The sequence below is a fragment of the Tachypleus tridentatus genome, chromosome 7 (genome assembly GCF_004210375.1).
Source record: "Tachypleus tridentatus isolate NWPU-2018 chromosome 7, ASM421037v1, whole genome shotgun sequence".
NCBI classification, from domain to species: domain Eukaryota; kingdom Metazoa; phylum Arthropoda; class Merostomata; order Xiphosura; family Limulidae; genus Tachypleus; species Tachypleus tridentatus.
In genome coordinates this window covers 63,008,174-63,030,534 of record NC_134831.1, presented here as the reverse complement: position 1 = coordinate 63,030,534, position 22,361 = coordinate 63,008,174, and the positions used below count along the sequence as shown (strand labels likewise).

At 35.4% G+C, this 22,361-nt stretch overlaps 1 protein-coding gene across 3 annotated transcripts in view; it reads left to right on the top strand.

Annotated features, from left to right (window-relative positions):
- Positions 1-18,642: 18,642 nt before the first annotated feature.
- Positions 18,643-22,361, top strand: part of LOC143255818 (bone morphogenetic protein receptor type-1B-like) — a 69,419-nt gene continuing 65,700 nt past the window's right edge. Inside the window, exon 1 of one of the 3 annotated variants that reach the window (XM_076512093.1) lies at positions 18,643-18,780. In XM_076512093.1, the coding sequence (XP_076368208.1) occupies positions 18,678-18,780 (103 nt within the window). In that variant the 5' untranslated portion in view covers positions 18,643-18,677. Of the gene's footprint in view, positions 18,781-20,484; positions 20,713-22,361 lie in introns of those variants that run through there. The other 2 variants (XM_076512095.1, XM_076512098.1) reach the window with 2 other exon arrangements.

Genomic DNA, 22,361 nt, shown 5'->3' with positions numbered 1-22,361 from the left:
GTAGTACTGTATGTCCTTTCAAAATCTGGTAGTAATCGTATGGTCTGTCAAAATCTGTTAATATTGTATGTTCTCTCAAAATTCTATTTATATTGTACGTTCTCTCAAAATTCTGTTTATACTGTATTTTCTTTCAAAATCTGTTAATAATTGTATGTTTTGTCAAAATTTAATAATATTGTATGTTCTTTCAAAAATCGAGTAATAATGTGCGTTTTCTCAAAGTTTATAACACGTATCTAAGCTTTGTCACAACCTTCGTCAATACACTCAAGTTTATACTTTCTTATTCCAAAATAGAGAAAGAGAGAGAGAGAGACCGTTAAACTTTCAAAGTAGGTTTAGCATCCGGGTTTTCTAAATAAAAACAACCCCAAAACATCTTTATCATCATATCTTGAAGATCTGCAATAACATTTCCTCACACTTTCTAAAAGTTAGATCTTAGTTATAAACATACATTGCTCTATTACTACTAATCAAATCAACTATTTCAGGATTCCACATTTTATCAGCATTCCAAAATTAAGAAAAAGGAAACTATAATATTTTACGTTCTTCGCTAACTGTACTCGTATACTACTACACTTACAGTTTAAGGCTTCCATCTGACTTGTTAAAAAATATGTGCCGAGCAAAAATTTACACGTACTTGAAATATACATATATATGCGCACACAATTACCAAGGTAATTATAACTGTGTGTCATTTTGAAATTATGTGTGGTATCGGATGTAATTTTTTTAGATCAGGTATTTTGACGATAGGGGTCTTTCTTATCGGAAGTGACTTCGTGGAATGGATGTATGTGTTGTAACACAACTCTTTGCTGACTTAACTTTAAACCACTTATATGGCCTCTAACTTGGTAAAATGAATCGGCACTAGTTTCTTTTTGACGTGATTTAAAAGAAAAATCGTGTCCTTCTAGACCTGACATACATAATACGTCACAGGCCCCAGGGTCTCTTTTGAAAAATAACATTCGAGTGACTATATTCTCAAGCGACGGCACGTTATTGGTAAATATATTTACGTTTTGGTCTAAAAAAGGTTTTTTTTTAATATTTTGGTAAGTTCATTTCTCGAGAGACTCAAAAGAGCTGCGGAAAACTGAAGTTTCAATTTTAAATCCTTATTTACGATTTGGTTTTGCTTTTTGAATTTCGTACAAAGCTATAAGAAAGCTATCTGCGCTAGCCGTCCCTAATTTAACAGTGTAAGACTAGAGGGAAGGCAGCTAGTCATCACCACCCACCGCCAACTCTTGGGCTACTATTTTGCCAACAAATAGTTGGATTGTCTGTGACATTATAACGCCCCTACGGCTGAAAGGGTGAGCGTGTTTGGTGTGAGGGGGATTCGAACCCGCGACCCTCAGATTACGAGTCGAGTGTCTTAACAACCTGGCCATGCCAAGTCCCTTAATTATGAACAACACCAAATAAGTGCTATCTCAATTACAAAATATCAATTCCATATTTTTTTCAGTTAAAAATTACTGAAATAGAATTAGGGTACCAGATATATTTATTTAATTTTACTTAGCCATCTTTGATTCTTGGGCCACTATTACTGAAGATAGGCAAACCAAATGGTTTCACTCAGCTGTTGGTTGTTAAACGTAGTTACAGTTTTAAACAATTTCTTGACTCCCATAGGTCATAATTCTAGTAATAATAGAATTTGACTTGTTGAATGCCAGAAAACAAGTCTTGTGAACAGATACACACATTTTCTAGTAGAACCTGTTTGTTTGCTTTTTCTAATTTGTTTGAGAATTGGCTATTTTAACGCAAACACTTTAGAACCCTAGAAATAAACTCTCTAAACCAAATTTACATTCAACATTTTTGCCTTGTTAATATTTCCACAACAAATGTACCCGAAAGTTCATCTAACATTGTATGAAGCCAACGCTTCTAATGGAGTGATAGAACAAGTAAAAAAGAAACATCCCTTAAAATGTTCCTGACTATTTCATGGAGTAAAATAAACCTATTACTGTGCAATAATAACAAATTACATGCTACTTCTCAATCATAATTAACAAAATATTACAAAATATCTACTTGTATACTGAGTACATACAGAATATTGTGCGATCTGAAATGAAATTTGGATCCACTAGTACGAATCAAGAAGTTCCAACACTTTTGCATCTCTTGGACCGAAAAGGACATTTTAACCGGAGTTATCCTAACGTGGATCTAAAATTTATGTTGTTCTGTAGTGTGAATCTAATATTTACTTTGCTTACTCGTGTTTTTAAATATTTCGGTTTTTAGTTTAAATAAACCTGAGTGTTTTTTTAATGTACCAGGAAAATGTTATTTGTGAACCATTCTAAGTTTGTTTGTGTTTAATTTATTGCGCATAGCTACACAAATGCTATCTGCTCTAACCTTCCTCAGTTTTGTAGTGTAAGACCGGAGGGAAGGCATCTATTCATCAGCACCCACTGCCAACCTGAACCATTCTAAGTTTGGTTGTGTTGAATTTTTTGCGCATAGCTACACAAATGCTATCAGCTCTAACCTTTCCTCAGTTTTGCAATGTAAGACCGGAGGGAAGGCATCTATTCATCAGCACCCACTGCCAACCTGAACCATTCTAAGTTTGTTTGTGTTGAATTTTTTGCGCATAGCTACACAAATGCTATCTGCTCTAACCTTTCCCCAGTTTTGCAGTGTAAGACCGGAGGGAAGGCATCTATTCATTAGCACCCACTGCCAACCTGAACCATTCTAAGTTTGTTTGTGTTAAATTTATTGCGCATAGCTACACAAATGCTATCTGCTCTAACCTTCCCCAGTTTTGCAGTGTAAGACCGGAGGGAAGGCATCTATTCATCAGCACCCACTGCCAACCTTTTGGCTACACTTTTACTGAAGAATAATAGGATTAACCATCACCTTACAACGCGTCCATGGCTGAATGAGCCAACATGTTTGGGGATACGGGAATTCGAATCCTCAACCCTCAGATTTCAGGTAAAGAGCCTTTCTAAAACTGATAACAGTAGTGCACGTGATTTAGCTAAATTTGAAAAGGAAATGCTACTCTGACGTGCAGTAGCTAATAGTAACGATATAAGTAGTATAACTCATTATTAGTTCACCGAACATACTCACCATTTCAGCCATGGGGCATTATAATGTGACGACCAACCCTTCTTTTCGTCAATAAAAAATTAGCTCGAGAGTTGGCGGTAGGTAGTGTTGACTAACTGTCTCCCATCTAGTCTAACAATTCTAAATTAGGGATAGCTCGTGTATCTAGCCCATGAGTAGCTTCGTTCAAAATAAACAAAGCTATATTTACTTCAATTCTAAGCACCTTACATAGAAGCGGTTAAGTATCTGTCGCTATGGGCAACAGATAGGGAGCCACGAAGAAAGACATAGGGTAGTTATATTCGGTTTCTGACATGGTTTCTTCCGGGAGGGGGGCTTAAGAGCACAAACCAATTTTATTTGAGATCGTTCAATAACAGTAGGGGTGAATATGGACAGGCAGGCGACACTTCAGCTTTGTGTGTATATATACAGAACTTAATCACTAATAAGACGTATGAATACAAATGAGAAAACACTGGAATACAAGAATATTCTAATTCTTTTTCTCATTTATTAATTTCTTAACCGATTCCGTGACTTCAGTGGTTATTTTTCAAGATATAATTTTACTAAGATTATATAACGAAAAACATTCAAATAACGGTTTTCAACTAAACACGCCCCACAGTGGTACAGCGGTAGTGTGCCTCGGGACTCACACCACTAGAGACCAAGGTTTCGATACTCGGGGTGGATAGAGTACAGATATTCCATTGTGTAGCAGTATGCTTAATTTGAAACAACTAAACATGAATAATCCAATTTAAATACATATATTTTCCAAATTGCAACATTAGGGCGCATTGTTCTATTAGAAATAAAGTAAAAGCCCAAAATGGTTGGACTTGTTAAGATATACAGTAAGTGAATAAATAATACAAATTTCAATCCTGAACATCTTTCTAGTCATATAATTTTAAGACAATAAATTAACATTCAATCTATTTCATCCAACATTTCTTGCTGCAAACACAAGTAGTGTGGGTTAATTTGATAAAAATAATGCCAGCTCCAATTTATGTAATTACAATACAATAAATTGTTTCTTCTATACGGCCCAACATGGCCTAGCGTGTTAAGGCGTGCGACTCGTAATCTGAGGGTCGCGGGTTCGCATCCGCATCGCGCCAAACATGCTCGCCCTTTCAGCCGTGGGGGCGTTATAATGTGACGGTCAATCCCACTATTCATTGGTAAAAGAGTAGCCCAAGAGTTGGTGGTGGGTGGTGATGACTAGCTGCCTTCCCTCTAGCCTTACACTGCTAAATTAGGGACGGCTATCACAGATAGCCCTCGAGTAGCTTTGTGCGAAATTCAAAAAAAAACAAACAAACAAACAGTTTCTTCTATAATGTTTGCTGCAAACAACGATAACATTGACACAAGTTGTAACCATCAGTTCAAACTAACTATTGTAACGTTGTTTTATCTATCGTTTGTTGGATTTTGTTTTTGGATTATTCGGTCAAAATTATGTGAAATCCATTCCATGTAACAATAATAAAATAACTTATTTCTTCTTTAATATAATGTATAGTTGTGCTCACCAACAGGCCTAGCTTCATATACAAAATTTTTCAACAGAAACTTGAAAACAACTGTAGGGCGAGTACACTGATAAGGTTCAACAATTTTTCTGTTAGAGAACAAACTTAAACAACTTACTGATTAGCTGATAGGAACACTAACTCTGAGTGATCTGAAAAACTCTATCCTGTCATTGACTTAATAAATCTTTCATCGCTCTTGTATTTCTACTGAGTTCTCACTTTTATCAAGCAATACTCCAGATTTTGGGACTACTTTCATGAATTTTCTAGATACAGCGTCATCTGTATGATTAGCAACTACCTCTAGCAAGCAACTAAATCCTAGCATTAAAAATATAACTTAAAACGCAAACAGCGTTTGAACAGAGATTAATAGAGACTAATGGTATGGCTCACAGGTAAATACAAAACTTACACAACTCCCTAATCAATCGAGTAATATAATAAAAGCGATAACTCTCATTACTAACATTGAGATGAATCACTCAATGAATGTTTGATAACTCATTAATCATCAACTGACTACTCATATTTATATCATAACCTTGTTTCATAGATTTTCTAGATATGTTAAATCATGATTGATTAGCTTCCTCTATAAATTGAACAATTCTAATATAGAAGATTTAACAGTGAAACAAAATGTCCATTCATCAAGCTTTTTTGGCAGCTTTACTTTTTGGATAGTTATACTATACAAGTAGGATGACCTCTAGTCCCTTATTGTCAAATGTTGTACTGTCATTGGAGAAGCTCTCCCTAAATTGGCGTTCCAGTAAAGTCCCTGGTGTTTCTATCTTAGACGATTCTCTAGTAGTGGTATCGACAGGAACTCTGACCTTCTACAGATTGGTTTTTTCATACAAGTTAATCTTTGAAGTTACCTCGTTGGCTGTTCGTTCGTTGATGTACTATCAAAGACGGCTTGATGACCTTTGGCTTGGGTTGCCAACTACATAATTTACTTTTTGTACAGCAAATAAACTTTCCCAACACCTGCTTAACTATGGAGTTCAACTTTTTCGCAGAGTGGTCGTAAAGCCATACCATATTACCTCATTATAACACAATGTTATCAGCATTGAAATTATAGCGACTTTCCTTTCCACAACTTACTAATTTAACCTTTCTCTGGCAAAGTGATGTATAAAAATAAGTAGAGTATACCCTCACCTATTCGCGGTTCCCCATTTGCGGCCCCGCATATTCGCGGGTTAGGCTCTTAACCCTATCGCATCGTATGCCGGTATACCAGGCTAGTGTCATAACGTCATAAAAACGAATGCTCGGTAAACCGGGTTTTTGTATGTCATGGAGATTAAAAGCGCTTTTCGAGGGTATGTCTGTATTTACTCTCTCAAGCAGTTTTATCGATTGACGTCATTATCGAACAATTATTACTGAATTGTACTGAACTGTATTATTATTACCTGAACTGTGCGTACTGTATTCATCTATCTAAGTTTGCCTTTAAATTTGTTCCACTTTTTGTCAATTCTTATACATGTGTTGTACGCATAGAAAATGACTTTACGGTACAGTAATACAGTATGGGTAACTATACTATGTACGTTTCTTTTTGATTAAAATATTGTTGCAGTACAAAATTAAAATGTGTTTACATTATCATTACTACATTAGTGAAATACATGACTGCATGCAATATTACTACATTATTACTGTATTAATGAGTAAGAGTGTCTTTAGGAAGTGTCTGGGAAGCATTTAGTACCGTATATAATCTCATACATAGAAGTCTTAAAACTGCATCCAATATTCGCGGTTTTTCGCTATTCGCGGGGGGTTAAGAACGTAACCCCCGCGAATAGCGAGGGAATACTGTATTTAGTCCCTCTGCATATTCTGTGTAAGATTCTGCTGAGTGAATATTTTCAGATGTGAATACAAAAGATCCAGCACCACTGAATGTCCTCTCTAGAATGTCAGTAATGATGATATGTTGCCTGTAGCTTTATGTACTGCTTTTTTATTTCACAAGTATCAGTGGATGTTTTTCATTTCGTGTTTCATTCTATTCTTCCACATAAATACCTAAGTGATTTAACAGGGTACAGTTGCATCTCTCCACCATCCTGTCGGATGAGAGATGAAAGGATATCGTTCTGGTCTTTTTCATTTCAAGAACCCGATGAATTTCCACAGACAAAGTTGGTTTAGAGTTTCATCCGTGATCTGATATGTTGAATCATCATCACGATTAGCTCCCTCTGGAAATGTCTGGTGTTTTTCTTGTTTGATGGTTATGTTATATAAATGGGATGGCCTTTAGGAAAGTATTTGAATCTATTTTTCTTGAGTGGAGTTCCACAGGCACCTAAGCCTTCAAATCAATTCATTGACTTGTTTCTTTGCCATTTTCTACTTCCTGGTTAGGAACAGCACATGTTTTTTGGTCATTTGAATGTTACATAACTACTATGGTGTATTTATATCCAATGTTACTCTGTGCCAGAGAACTAATCACATTGATAGCAACTCTCTCCAGTGATGCTCCTACACAATACTGCTTTTTCTCCCAATTTGGTTTCTTTTGTGGTCCTTTCAACACACAATTTACACCAATTCTCTACATAACCCTGGTAACCCAACCAAAAGAAGTGTTCTCTTACTTTCTCTAGTGTTTTCTTAACACCTAAATGTCCAGCCTTTGGAAGATGGTGGAGGTAAGGAAATGCTTCAGAATATAGAAACTGTAGTCGTTGTTATGCAACAGGTGTATTACATAATACAAACTGCAACATAAAAAACTGCCACAATCTATTTTCAGCAATAAATTCCGTCTATTCTCTACTTGCTTCATTGATTTGCACTTGTAACGGATTTACCAATATACGTTTATTTTAATACTTACGCTTCTTTCAGTACAATTTTGCTTTTTTGCATGTGACATGTATTCTTTACTATATATCGCGCAAGTCTCGCCTGTTCTCGAAATTTTTAGAAGATTCTTGAGAGTAGAAGTCAACAATATTTGTTTCATGAAGACACTAGTGCGGTTTCGATCATTTTTCAAACTTCGAGAAACTCGCGTGGTTCGTATAAAAGGGGCTAGCCGAGAGGAAGAAGAATATTATTATTAATCAGCTAAAGCCAGTATACCAGGAAGCTATAATTAATCAGAAACTAGAGAATTTGACCAGAAACGTTTATATATTTCGACATTACAAACCGTCCAGCTTCAGTGAATTATTTTGGACGTTATTGTTTCTACGACGACGTTAAATATCTTCGCCAGAAAAGGTTAACTTGCAAGAACGTTAGGTCAACCAACCAGCTAGCTTAGATTGGTTTGTTTTAAATTTTGAGCAAAGCTACACGAGGGATATCTGCGCTAGCCGTCCATAATTTAGCAGTGTTAAACTAGAGGGAAGGCAGCTAGTCATCACCACCCACCGCCAACTCTTGGGCTAATCTTTTACCAACGAATAATGGGATTGACCGTCACATAATAACGCCCCCACGGCTGAAAGGGCGAGCATGTTTTGGTGCGAACGGGATTCGAACCCACGACTCTCGGATTACGAGTCGAACGCCTTAACCACCTGCCAGTCTTCATCTAGTATGTTGATTGCAAGAATTATGTTTGTTTGTTTTTGAATTTCCTGCAAAGCTACACAAGGGCTATCTGCGCTCGCCGTCCCTAATTTAGCAGTGTAAGACTAGATGGAATCAGCTAGTTATCACCACCCATCGACAACTCTTGGGCTACTCTTTTACCAACGAATAGTGGGATTGACCGAACGACTGAAAGGGCGAGCGTATTTGGTATGACGGAGATTCGAACCTGTGACCGTCATATTATAAGTCGAGTGCCTTAACCGCCTGGCCATGCCAGGCCCCCAGCTAAGTTAAGCGAGATGTGAAAATATCAACTCTGAGTTAATTTGCTTGTCGTGGATCTGGATCGTCGATAAAATATTCAGTTCTAGACCGGATATCATATTTAGTAATGTTTGTAAGTTTTTGAAACTATCATATATAAACCAACATTTGTAATAACTATTAGTAATAATCGTCATTATAAGTTTTTATTGACTTTTTGTTTATATACTCTTCAAAAAAAGAAACGCAAAAGGCAAAATATGAGACAAATTGTTAACAAGTTTATTCCGGGTAGTTCTGTATGACATGTGTGAAACTTTGCACATTCACTGCTGAACATCCAAAGTCTGCAAAGGCGAAGTCCACGCTCACTATGTGAAGTTTAACGTCACTCAACGTCAATAACGAGTATGCTCCCCGTGACCATCAACTGCTTGGCATCTCCTGCCCATGGAAGCGATGAGATGACGAATCACATCCTGTGGAATGGCTGTCCACTCAGCTTGCAAAGCTGCTGCAAGCTGAGGTAGAGTCTGTGGTTGAGGTTGTCGCCATCGCAGACGTCGGTCCAACTCATCCCAAAGATGTTCGATGGGGTTTAAATCTGGTGATCTGGAGGGCCAGGGAAGAACGTTGATGTTGTGGTGTCTCAAGAAGACAGTGGTGAGTCGGGCTGTGTGAGGGCGGGCGTTGTCATGTTGAAAAACGTCGTTGACGTTCATCATGATGGGTTGCACATGGGGCCTAAGAATCTCGTCGACGTATCGTTAAGCCGTAAGATTCCCTCGAATCTGCAAAAGGTCTGTTGAGGCATTGTAGGCGATGGCAGCCCACATCATGACGCTGCCACCACCAAATCTGTCAACATCCTGCGCACAGTTTGCTGCAAAACGTTCACCTCGGCGACGGTAAACACGGGTCCTTCCATCCTGCCTACGAAGCATAAAACGTGATTCATCGCTGAACCAAACATGCCTCCATCGTCGATGAGGCCATACCCGATGTGCCCTAATCCACTGCAGCCGTGCTTGACGATGTTGCTGGGTGAAGATGACGCCTTTGACTGGATGTCGAGGTCGGATTTCTGCATCTCGTAGACGGTTGCGTATGGTCTGATCGGAAATCCTACTCAGTCCTGGTATGGTTGAGGCAGTAGACGTCGCAGTGATGGTCCTATCCCGAAGGTGACGTAACCGGATGTTGCGATCTTTTGCGGGCGTGGTCACATGAGGTCTGCCAGATCGTGGAAGGTCACGAGTTGATCCATGTTGTTGATGACGATTCCATAGTCTTGCGATGGTGCTTTGGTGGACATTCACAGCTCTGGCAACATCTGATCGAGACTCGCCTGCTTCCAAGCAACCAATGGCGTTGTTGCGTTGTGCTTCAGTCAGTCTTGGCGTAACTGTATTGCTTGTCGGTGGCTTAACACTGAGCTATGGAAACCGAGAACCCGTCACTTTTATAGGGATTTTGCACATGTTGCACTTGCAGAACATGCAGATCTCTCAAACAAATTTATTGGACACGCATGCGTTTTGGCGAAAAATCCGATGTTTTCAAAGTGCACAACTTTTATTGTCATTTTGGTCTGACAATCAGTGCCTTAACACATGTAACATCACATACTCTGAGCTTGTAACGTTATTACATATATTTTTATTTAAAATAACAAAAATATCCTTTCTGCGTTTCTTGTTTTGAAGAGTATATATTAAAATATATTTGTGTTAAAAAGTAAATTTCATGTTTCAATCTTGTTGGGAACTATTACAAAGTTGATACATATTAACATTTAATTAACTTATAAATACAAGTTTAAATTCCCAATTATTTGAAATAGTAATACGTTAACTTACGTAGCATAATACATGGGATTCACTGAAGACATGGGATTCACTGAAAAAGTTATTTTGATGTTATATGAAAAAGTCATGTCATTTATGGCATTGATCAGTTGTAGGATCTCCACAGCTTTGGTCATACAGCTCTTGTATACAGTCATACAGTCATTTCCACTTGTATGTTAAGTGGTAATCTGTTCTTATGCGAAGATCTTCTGCATTCTGCCTTGACTACATCTGGTGTAGAAGTACTACTGTACAGTTTCACGTCTTGCAATGTCCCATTCAGAGTGTACTACAATTTAGGGTCTGCTGTGCTCCTGATAGGCCTGGCATGGCCTAGCGCGTAAGGCGTGCGACTCGTAATCCGAGGGTCGCGGGTTCGCGCCCGAGTCGCGCTAAACATGCTCGCCCTCCCAGCCGTGGGGGCGTATAATGTGACGGTCAATCCCACTATTCGTTGGTAAAAGAGTAGCCCAAGAGTTGGCGGTGGGTGGTGATGACTAGCTGCCTTCCCTCTAGTCTTACACTGCTAAATTAGGGACGGCTAGGACAGATAGCTCTCGAGTAGCTTTGTGCGAAATTCCAAAAACAAACAAACAAACTGTGCTCCTGAACCTTATGATGACACTTTTATCCTTCAGATCCACGAATATTCTTCCAAACATTAATTCGTTTGACCAATGCTGTCAAAGAAAAGAAGTCACAAGATTATGCTATCCACTGAACAAAAAACATATGGTGATATTCGAAATCCACACTTTCTTTGTTTAATTTTACTTGACTTCTATCGCCGTGACAGAGATTCATCGTGAGAGATGGATAGCTGATGAGTTATTCGCTAATCTAGCAGACAAAAGTTATACATTTGTCTATGCAGGTACACATAATTTTTTAACGTCGAGTCTCATTAAAGACTGCTTTTACTTTCATTTAAAAGTGTCAAATTTTTTATTTCTCACGCAATTTAAAATTAGTCCCCCGCTGGGACAGTGGTAAGTCTTCTGATTTACAATGCTGAAATCAGAGGTTCGATTCCCCTCGGTGGACACAGTAGATAGCCCATTGTGACTTTGCTATCAGAGAACTGGTACACAACTTAAAATTAACGTCACGCTATTACTATAAAACACTCCCCTTATTTCTTGATCGAATCTACTGTTATTTACGCGTTTACATATATGATAGTTTTGGAGAAATGGATTTTACCTAAAAACATCACAAACACGTAGTAACTTTGGAATTATAGCCAATATGGAATTGGTCCAATGGATCAAGCCTGTGCAAATTCAGTTTAATGGGCAGTGAGATAAATACCTTTCACCAAATCACTTTGGTAATTGTTTCAAACTGAAAATTGATACGTTTCTCTTGCTATCATTCCATTATAGTTGTTATGTATTACAATCTATCTCGGACGGGTCTCCGATTTACTATGTTATGTATTACGATTTCAAATAATCGGAAATTTTAATTTAGAAGTTAATTAAATGTCAATAAGCTTTAAGGTGAGGTTCGAAAAAGTTCAGTTCGCCCAACAGTGCTGGTATTTACGTACATATGTACATTGTTAGTTCTTTGCTCGAGAATCTTCTACAAATTTAGAAAACAGACAGGACTTTCGCAATACAAATTTAACAATATAAGTTACATGCATTTCTAAATATATATTAAACTGAAACAAACATAGGCATTAAAATAAATATATAATATTAAATCCTTTACATAATCATTGATTTTTCAATTTGATGACGTTTTGAAATTGGCCAATTAAGTTCTGGAAATGATAATTTGATGATGATGTAATATTTCCTATGTAATATTGCCTTAAAAATAGTTCTTTTGTTTTCTAACCAACGTGTATTTTTAATATAAAACGTTATACAATCAGAAGCTTCATTTCACGAAAATTGGTTGTTGTTGTTTGTTCTTTTGAAATAAGCACAAAGCTACATAATGGGCTATCTATACTCTGCCCACCACGGGTATCGAAACGCGGTTTTTAGCGTTGTAAGCCCGCAGACATACAACTGAGCCACTGGGGGCACACACAAAAATTGGAGAGGGGGGACAAAAAAAACTCACCTTGCATGATCCCACCACTTCAACGGGCAACCCTACGCTATGGTGTAATTTTTATGTGTGTATTAATCCGACCAGACCACAAATGTCTTACAGAAATCATTATTTGAGGAGCCTCCACGAGCTTGGGAAGGAGCACCCCTGTCGTCCCTAAATCACGCCATTTTATACAGTTACAAATTGAAATTGATTTAAGCAAAAATTTCCCTTTAATGTTAGCTCGGCATGGCCAGGTGGTTAGGGCAGTCTACTCACAATCTGAGTGGTGCACGTGTGAATCCCCGTCCCAGCAAGCACCCCATTTCAGCCCTAGGAACGTTATAATCTCACTGCAATCCCACTATTAGTTGGAAAAGAGTAGTTCAAGAGTGGGTGCTGATGACTAGCTGCTTTTCCTCTTGTTTCTAATTGCTTAATTAGGGACGGCTAGCGCAGATAGTGCTCATGTAGCTTTGTGTTAAATTATTGTATTTGTATTTTGAATTAAGCACAAAGCTACACAATGGGCTATGTGTATAATATCAAAACCTGGTTTTTAGCGTTGGAAGTCCGCAGACATACCACAGAGCCACTGGGGGGGGGGGGCGAAATTCTAAACAAACACACTTTAAACTGTTAAACGATAAATTATAAGAAAACTTAATTATATCCGATTATAGCAGATGTGGTTTGACATTCTTCTTCAATAAAATAAAATATCTGTGTATCTCTGTACAGTTATCTTAGAAAACACAATTTAATATATTATTGTTTGTTTGTTTTTGAATTTCGCACAAAGCTACTCGAGGACTAGCTGTGCTAGCCGTCCATACTTTAGCAGTGTAAGACTAGAGGAAGGCAGCTAGTCATCACCACCCACCGCCAAATTTTGGGCTACTCTTTTACCAACGATAAGTGGGATTGACCGTTGCTCCCCGCTAGTACAGCGGTACGTCAACGGATTTAAAACGCTAAAATAAGGGGTTCGATTCCCTTCGGTAGGCTCAGCAGATAGCCCGATGTGGCTTTGCTATACAAAAACACACACGGATTGACCATCACATTATAACGCCCCCATGGCTGAAAGGGCGAACATGCTTGGCGCGACGGGGATGCGAACCCGCGACCCTCAGATTACGAGTCGCACGCCTTAACACGCTTGGCCATGTCGGGCCGCTTTAATATAGTAAATGAACACACAAGTACAGATATAATGCAGTTCAGATATAGAAAAGCGTTGCATATAATGTATGTCTACAAAAAAAACAGACAATCGATAAAAACTTTTACCACATCCTCTTTCCTCTTGTTTAAGGGTCTTCCTGTAAGACAGCGTCAAAATCAAGGGTTTGATCCCTCTCAGTGGACACAGCAGCTAAAACCCAATGTGTCTTTGCAATAAAAACACACGCACACATATTTCTCAAGGCATATGATCTACTTCCGGTACGGTAGAAGAGCCAATGTGACATCTAGTGTTTGTTTTACAAACTATTAATCTTGTACAAATTACATTGATGAAAATACTGAGTAACAACTGGCTTAAAAACTTTTTAAACCAATAATGTTTAGGTGTGTGTGCTTTCTTATAGCAAAGTCACATAGAACTATCTGCTGAGTCCACAGAGGGGAATCTAACTCCTGATTTTAACGCTTTTTCAACCAATAATTATAGATCAAATAATTATATATGATTTTTCAAAGTTATTTTAACCTACAAGTTGTCTTCTACTAAGATCCAATAATACTTTTTTGATCCAGCATCAAACCAAACTTTTAACCAATGATGAGGCAAAACTTTAAACTAATGATGATGTTTACTTTTCTATGTAAAGAAGATAAACGCCATAGATGGGTGGAAAAGATATATTCGTTTTCAACTAATAACGCACGAATTTTTGTTCGGGTTGATTAGACACTATCAGAGTTTGTGGCTATGCACAACACTACATAATGAGTTATCTATGCTTTTTCTCCAACGAGTATCGAATTGACATTTCTGTTAGTATTAATTAATAGATAACTATTTCGTGTTCCACAAACCAACGTCGTTAGGTTATACTATTGTTAATATTAAATTTATGTTCGGTGTTTTTTATCTTATTTTAAAATACTTGTAATCAGTTTTCTGAAAACTTTATATTCGAGATTCGAGCTGTTAACGGTAAACATTCACTTTACTGTGCATCCTTAAAAACCACTAAGTTCAACTTTATACATTTATGGACTGATTTTTAATAACTCTGTTAAAATATATACATTAAAGATTTAAGATATTTAGAATTAATCACTTTTTATGAAAAATAATGTTCCATGTCCTATGATGACCTTGAACCAAGTGCTACCTCTTTTTTTAGTTGTTTAGTCTAACGGCCGAAATTGCACGCTGTTGCACGAAATTGTAGTTTTCATTGCAAATGAACTAATCTCATGTGGAGTTCGCAATGGTATAAATCTCAGAGAACAAACATTTCACAGACTCTCTACAATACGTGGACATCGGCTTCAGGGCTAGGTTTGAACATATGATGTCAATCTTAGACCACAAAAATTTCACAGACTATCTACACTAAGTAGACATCAGCTTTCAGGACTAATTTTAAACAGATCAAAAGCAGAAAAATCCATTGAAACTGCATTTGGAGGCATGACAGGTAGTAATCGGAGACGATTGCAATCATTCCAGTTTCTTGATACAACAGAGTCAATACTAGAAGCTAATACTGAAAACAGTGCTACATACTACAGAATCAATACTATAAACTAATACTAAAAACAGTGTTACATACAACAGAGTAAATACTAGAAGCTAATACTGAAAACAGTGTTACATACAATGGAGTCAATACTATAAACTAATACTGAAAACAGTGTTACATACAACAGAGTCAATACTAGAAGCTAATACTGAAAACAGTGTTACATACAACAGAATCAATACTATAAAGTAATACTAAAAACAGTGTTACATACAATACAGTATTCTTAAAGTATTCTGCTGAGCACATACTCCTTTACCCTCCAATACCCTCAATATCAATGTCAAAATAGGTTTCTCTACTTTTCTTAAGGCAACGATGTATAGAGCTATTATTATGTAGCAAAACTTGTTTATAAGGCTAAAATTAATTTTAGTCTCAAAATATGTCTTAAAACTGCCTAACGAAATTAATACTTCTTTGCATGGATCGTGTCAGCCATTTGTACGGGTAACAAGAAATTTTAGTACAAAACTACAGAATGGATTATATGTATTCGAAAGCCCCGCATAGCCAGGTGATTAAGGCACTTAACTGCTAATCTGAGGTTTGTAGGTTTAAATACCAAGAGTTAGCGATGGGTGATCATGACGAGAGGCCTTTCTTCTAGTCTCATACAACACAATTAGGGACGGCTAGCACAAATAATTCTTTGCACTGAAAGTATTTTTTTAAAATAAATTTTAAAGAAACACACCACATAGTTATGTGTTACCGATATGTCTAAATTACTTTTGCAATTTGGTAATGCTAGTTAAAGTCATAAGTCTTCTACAAATAAAAAAAACAACACAATATTTTCGAAAATTTAATAAATAAAAACAAACATGACATTCCACTAGCTAAATGGAATGTAGTTTATACTTTTTGAGTGTGTTTTGTTTTAAGCTTGAGAATATTAAGTTGTTTCTTTATTTCTAGTCTAATTAACTGTCAAAGTAGGTCTCCTGTTGTAATGTTAGGCCTTGACTTACAAAACAACAACAAGTAATAATAATGCACAGACCAATTTAAAACGTGGTAACATTTCTGGAAAGAAAATAGATATGATATATTAAAATCAACACTTAACATTCATTGCTTTTATTTTCATAAGAAGCAACTATTCGAATGTTCATCAGTGTCATTCGTCAGTCTTACACTCGAGTAGTTTGTTTTTTTCCTTAATTAAAAGATACTGAGTGATGCATGTGGCAAGTGAAATTATTTAGGTGGAAAAATATGTTCTGTCACAGTAATGAGCTTTTGTTTGTTTGTTTATTTGTTTTTGAATTTCGCACAAAGCTACTCACGGGCTATCTGTGCTAGCCGTCCCTAATTTAGCTGTGTAAGACTAGAGGGAAGGCAGCTAGTCATCACCACCAACCGCCAACTCTTGGGCTACTCTTTTACCAACGAATAGTGGGATTCACCGTCATATTATAACGCTCCCACGGCTGAAAGGGGATACGAACTTGCAACCCTCAGATTAGGAGTCGCACACCTTAACACGCTTGGCCATGCCGGGCCAGAGTAATGAGCTATAATGGGTAATTTAAACTTAGGGTTTTGAACACTAAAACTGAACGTATGTATTTAAATTTAATTTCTGATAGCATTGTGTTGTGAAATATCGTATTTATGATGTTATTGGTGGTAATTTATTTGGTTAAGTAAACTTATGTCAGAATGATTATAGACAGGTAGATGAACGATTATAGATGAAGAAATAGACTTTTTCATCTATTATAGAAAATTTAAGCTAAGTAAACAATCTCGACTTAATGCATTGAGAAGGTTATTTAAAGCCGAATTTAATCTTTTTGAATAATCCAGAGAGAGTCAGTGAGTATGATGAATTTAACACCTAACGAGTGTGTATGATAAGACATCACAGTTCAAAGGACGTGATAAAATATTATTAGTAATCAGTAATTAGTTGAAGAGTTGTGCTTTTGTTTCAACCATCGAATATTATTTAGGGCTAAGTGAGGATAAGTTCAAAAAAGTGCCCAAGGAATTGTGAGTATTTTGAGATACATTATGTGTATAATACCGAAAACGTAATACTGCAGTAAGTTGTTTTGTTGAATGTAAATATTTACACAATCGTCTGCTTCAAATTAATTATTTTTACATTTAAGATTACTAACAAAGTTTTTATTTCTCCATTAATATGTGCATAAGCTATAAATTTTCATTGGAATCAAGCTAGATATCAGATAAAGTAAAATTTGGTCCACGGAGTGGGATAGAGTATTAAAACTTGCTATAAATTTAAGGGTCGAACAGTGATGGACTCAATGAGGCTGATAATTTAACAGAAATTTGACCTAAGATGAGGAACCTCAATCATTGTGTAAAGTATTTAGCTGAGGTTGCTAGAAGTAGCCGGAATTGATATTATTTTGAGATAGCTTATGTATTTAATATTTATAAAATGAGAAACAATGAGAAACATATCCAGGTTTTATGCCTAAATTATGAATCTCATTATATTTTTTGGATATTTTCAGTAAATCATCAAATTCTAATCTCTCAGTTAATATATAATGTTTTTGTCAATCCACATAAGTACTCAGTTGAAATGCTGGTTTGCTTGTCATTAAGCGTAAAGCTATACAATGGGCTATCTGTGCTCTGCCTACTATGTAGTATCAAAACCCGGCTTTTAGCATTGAAAATCCGCAGACATACCACTGTGTCTTTGAAGGCGCTCAGTTTAAAGCATATAACGTTATTTTTACATGCTCTGTAGTAAGCTATTTACGAAAGAAAGTTTGCTTTTTATATTTTAGACTAATATATTTCAACAACCTAAACAGTAAAGGCTTTATGTGATGTTTTATATTATACCTCCACATCTGGCCATATTAAGAAAAAACACTTAATGTTTTATGTAGTATACATTCTTAGCGTTAAACTTTATAACAGTGTTTTTTAGATTTTTCCTTATATTTTGTTGCTCAATTATCCTCCTATGAAAGTAATAAGTGTCATTAATTTAAAATATATAAATTTATTATATTTACTTTCTTGTAATTTTGTGTTTTAATATTTTAGCTGTTATTATAAAAAAAGAAAACTGTAAAAAAAAGCCAACAGTGTTTCAGTTACTGAGACATGAAGCGTTCGTACCATCTGCGAAGCCATCAGAAATGTTTAACTATACTACTAAAATTTTGTTTTTTAGAAAGAAAATTAATTTGCTAGGAAATATGAAAATAAGGTGTTAATAAAAACTTCAGGAAATATTAGAGTTTAAAAACTATACATTGAAATACTATTTATTTTTTAAATATTTTACTGTCATATTGTGTATTGTGCTTAAACACTTTCGCTAAATTTAATAATACGTTGCCTAAGCTTTATTTGGGTTCAAAGATGATAGAGAAACAAATATTCTTGTATATGTTAAATTAATGTGAATCTATAAATTGTCTTGAGATGGCGCTACATTCTAAGTATCATTGACCATGTGACGTCAAAATTCACTTGACCTCTAGTGTTTGAACAGTATAATGAACAAAATGGCGAATAATCAAGATGATTTTATTCGGTTGCTGTGGTATAGATTTTTATCAGTAACTTTAGTAGTTATCTTTTATTCTCTGAAGAGCAAAGGTAAGTGTTTTATTTACAAATTATAATGTTTCATATATAATTTTTAAAAAGAAAGTAACTTTAAGCTGCTACTGTTTCAATTTTTCAACTTCTTTACACTCCAGCAGCAGGAGCATGTTTCTCACTCGGATCTCATTCAGTTTTACATTTTCGCGTCTTACTATGTAGACCTACTACGTTGATAGTATTCTTGCAGAAGAAACATAAGTTCAACTACTATTAATTAATTATTAGTAATACTATTGTAATAATGATACTTGCTTTATACTGTTATCGAGTTCGGTAGACGATTCCTAAAGTAACTAATAGTATTAGTAGTGCAGTAAACTTAACAAGTGAGTAGTATATTACGTGTTTTGGTCAGAAGTTAAAACTTACGCACTAAAGACAGTGAAAGTGGCACAAATAAATAGTGTAATTAGCACTACTAATACTACCAAACTGTCGTTAATGGAACATAGTAAACAGCTTTACTTTAATAATTTTATTTTTATTTTTAATATAACAACTTTTCAGTCCATATTTTAGGACTGGGCTTTGACAACTTAAACTGCACTTAGAGGTAGTTCTCTTTGCTTTGTTTCATAATTTTAGGGATAATTATAAATATAATTATTTACAACATAACAGCAAGAACATCTTAAAGATCTTACTTTAAGACTTAAGTTGCATTTGCATCCTTTATATTGTGAAAAACATGGTGCAATACATTATACTTCATAGAACATAGATCCTACTTGAATGTTAAACAGGACAGGGTTTAAATTGTTACTCTAGGATGCAGTACTAAACAAAGCAATCATGAACATTGGATCCAGGCTATAAAAACCAATAAGCAAATACTATTTCTTCATAAGACTTAAATAGAAAAAATACCTTAACAGACAACATATTCAACCTAATATAAATTATCTTTGTAATATGACATTATGTTCTATGTTTCAAGGAAAGTAAATGAAATTTACATAATCTCTTCTGATATTTAAATGAGTCATTTTTATAACTCCTCTGTGCAACATTTATTTTAAAAAAATAGAAATATTCTTTTGATAGTATTATTTCAAAGTTAGATGTACTGATTTGATGTCCATGGCTTCAAAATCAAACATTACAGGTAGAGTTATGTTGAATTTGAACTGATAAGATTGAAGAAAAGCCTTTTTCAATGCTAACTAACAAACTACACTGAGACAACCAGTGTGATGAGAAAGATTAAAGTGGTCACCATATCTGCTATAACTTGCATTTATGAGGGATGTATGTATACATACAACTAAAACATATAGCATGCTTTACAGTAGTTGCTCTTTGGATTGTTTGCCATGTTTCTGGTGGTTACTTGACTCGCCATTTGTATGGGTAAGGGTTCATTTGTGTGGAAATTTTTTTCTGATGACATGTTAGGTTTTCAAAAGCAAGGTCTTGGTAGACAGTGAAATTTGGGGTGGAATATGAGCTTGAGTAAAGAATGTCCTGTTTAAAAGTCTGTTTCTCTAAAGTGTAGGAATGACATCATGTTCCAACATGGATCACTAATGTTTACTCTCACTTCCTAAAGTTCATTGTTTGTGAAACCATAAAAGATGAGTAACTGATAAACTTGCATGTTAACCCAGTCTACACAGTAACTTTGTTGTTATGCAACAACTGCTGTACAAATGCATGTGAATTGCATCCCTTCCAAATGAAACAGTTGTGAGTGTTGACATGGCCACAGAATGAGAAGTAAACTGTGTCACTCTATTAGGTGTCCTCTAACCAGATATTACTGATTCCCACTTAACTTATTAATATGCAACATTTGGACTTTTCATTGTGGGAGCCTATTACACTTGGCAACTTGTCAAATACTGCATTCCTTCAGAGGATTTCCTTCATTGATGGTGACTTTAAAAACTTTTACCACAGTATCAATGGACATATGTTGAAATTGTGAGTTATACCAAATGATAATCTTGTTTGTTCACTTTTGATTACTTAATGAATTGCTTGTGCCTTTTGCAGTTTGATGCAATGTTAATGGTACACTAGAGGTTATTAAATATACTGCACTACTGATGTTTTAAGAAAAAAATTGTATATTCCAAACTAACCTATGAGAAGTAATGTATAAAGGCAGAATAAATCCTTGTATGTTTGATGCAAGTTTTATGGTCATCACCATTTGCTAACAATTAGTTTTGGCAGTGGAATTGCCTTTCCCATAGTCATATTAATCCACCCATTCAATATTTAAGATTTTTTACTGTTGTCAAATTGCAGGTATTAGGATAGGCAAAACAACAGTGTGGTAGATGTGTTATAATATTCTTTGCTTTCACTAATGGTTTCTTAGAATTACTAATGTAGTTCCCTCACAATAATGTTGTGATTGCTCAATCATTTCCAAAAACAGGAATACTATTATCTGGTTTGCCAGCTATTGTGAATTGTAGTAAAGTGAATTAAAATAAAGCAATTGATTCTGAAAAAAAGTAATTGTGTTATTAATTCTTACCCAAAATAGTTTATATTTTATTTGTAGATTACTTAAGTACAACTGAGTGATTACCATTCGCTCACTTAACCTGTTTCATGCAGTAACAGTTTTTGAAAGTTGATAGATAGATCACTATGTGTCAGTCAGTCTAATGAGTCCTGGTTGATGGGCCTTGTTAGCACTGCATATCACAGACGAAGTGGGATTGACAGATTATAATATTTTTCTTTGCCTTCGCTGATATATTCTTAGCATTTAAAATAATTATAGAAAGACCATAGATTACTGAAATGTTCCAAACAAGTTACTATACTCTAACAATGATATTACTTTTAATTCAAAATTCTTGTAGAAAAGTCTCAGAACCTGTTCAGTTCTGATTGTCAAAGCCAGACAGCTTTGCTTGCTAACTATAATGGCTATTCTTTATCTAATTAAAACAGTTTTGTTTTTTTTTAAATCTGGAATGAGCTAACTTGCACTAACTCAAAAATAAATTTTTAGCTGTTTTCATTAATCTGAATTCAGTTTACTTGGTACAGGAAAAGTACCATCTCTTTGCAACTTTTTTTATCACTGTCATATGAAAGTTAGTGATTGTGTATGAATGCAATTGTAAATATGAAGTTGTGCAAGTTGATACAGTGAACCAAAGGCCTTAAAGTTGGATAAAAATGATTATCAGAATGAGGCCTAAGGAGTTATCTTTATTTTTCTCTATGTTTAAATAGCCTTTCTTTAAAGAAAGAGATTATTTTTTTGAGCTTCAAAATTTTGTGAACAGTGTTTTTAGACATCATCCAATTCACTTGTTAAACTAAACCACCAATATTATTGTAAACTAACATCTCAGGATTTAGATGAATTTTTTGTTTTATTATAGAATAAATGACCTTCATTTAGTTTGTATAAATGGATCATTTTAACTTTCCTTTCATGACTCACATTTTTGAATGAAGTTATGTATCCACATTTTTGATGTGACTAGTATAGATTTATTGTAGATTTGACTGTTACTTTTCTTTGTCTTTCTATTTATTTAAAATCACTTAATTTTGTAGTACTACAATTCAGGTTATCAGTGCATGTCATTCAAGGGGAA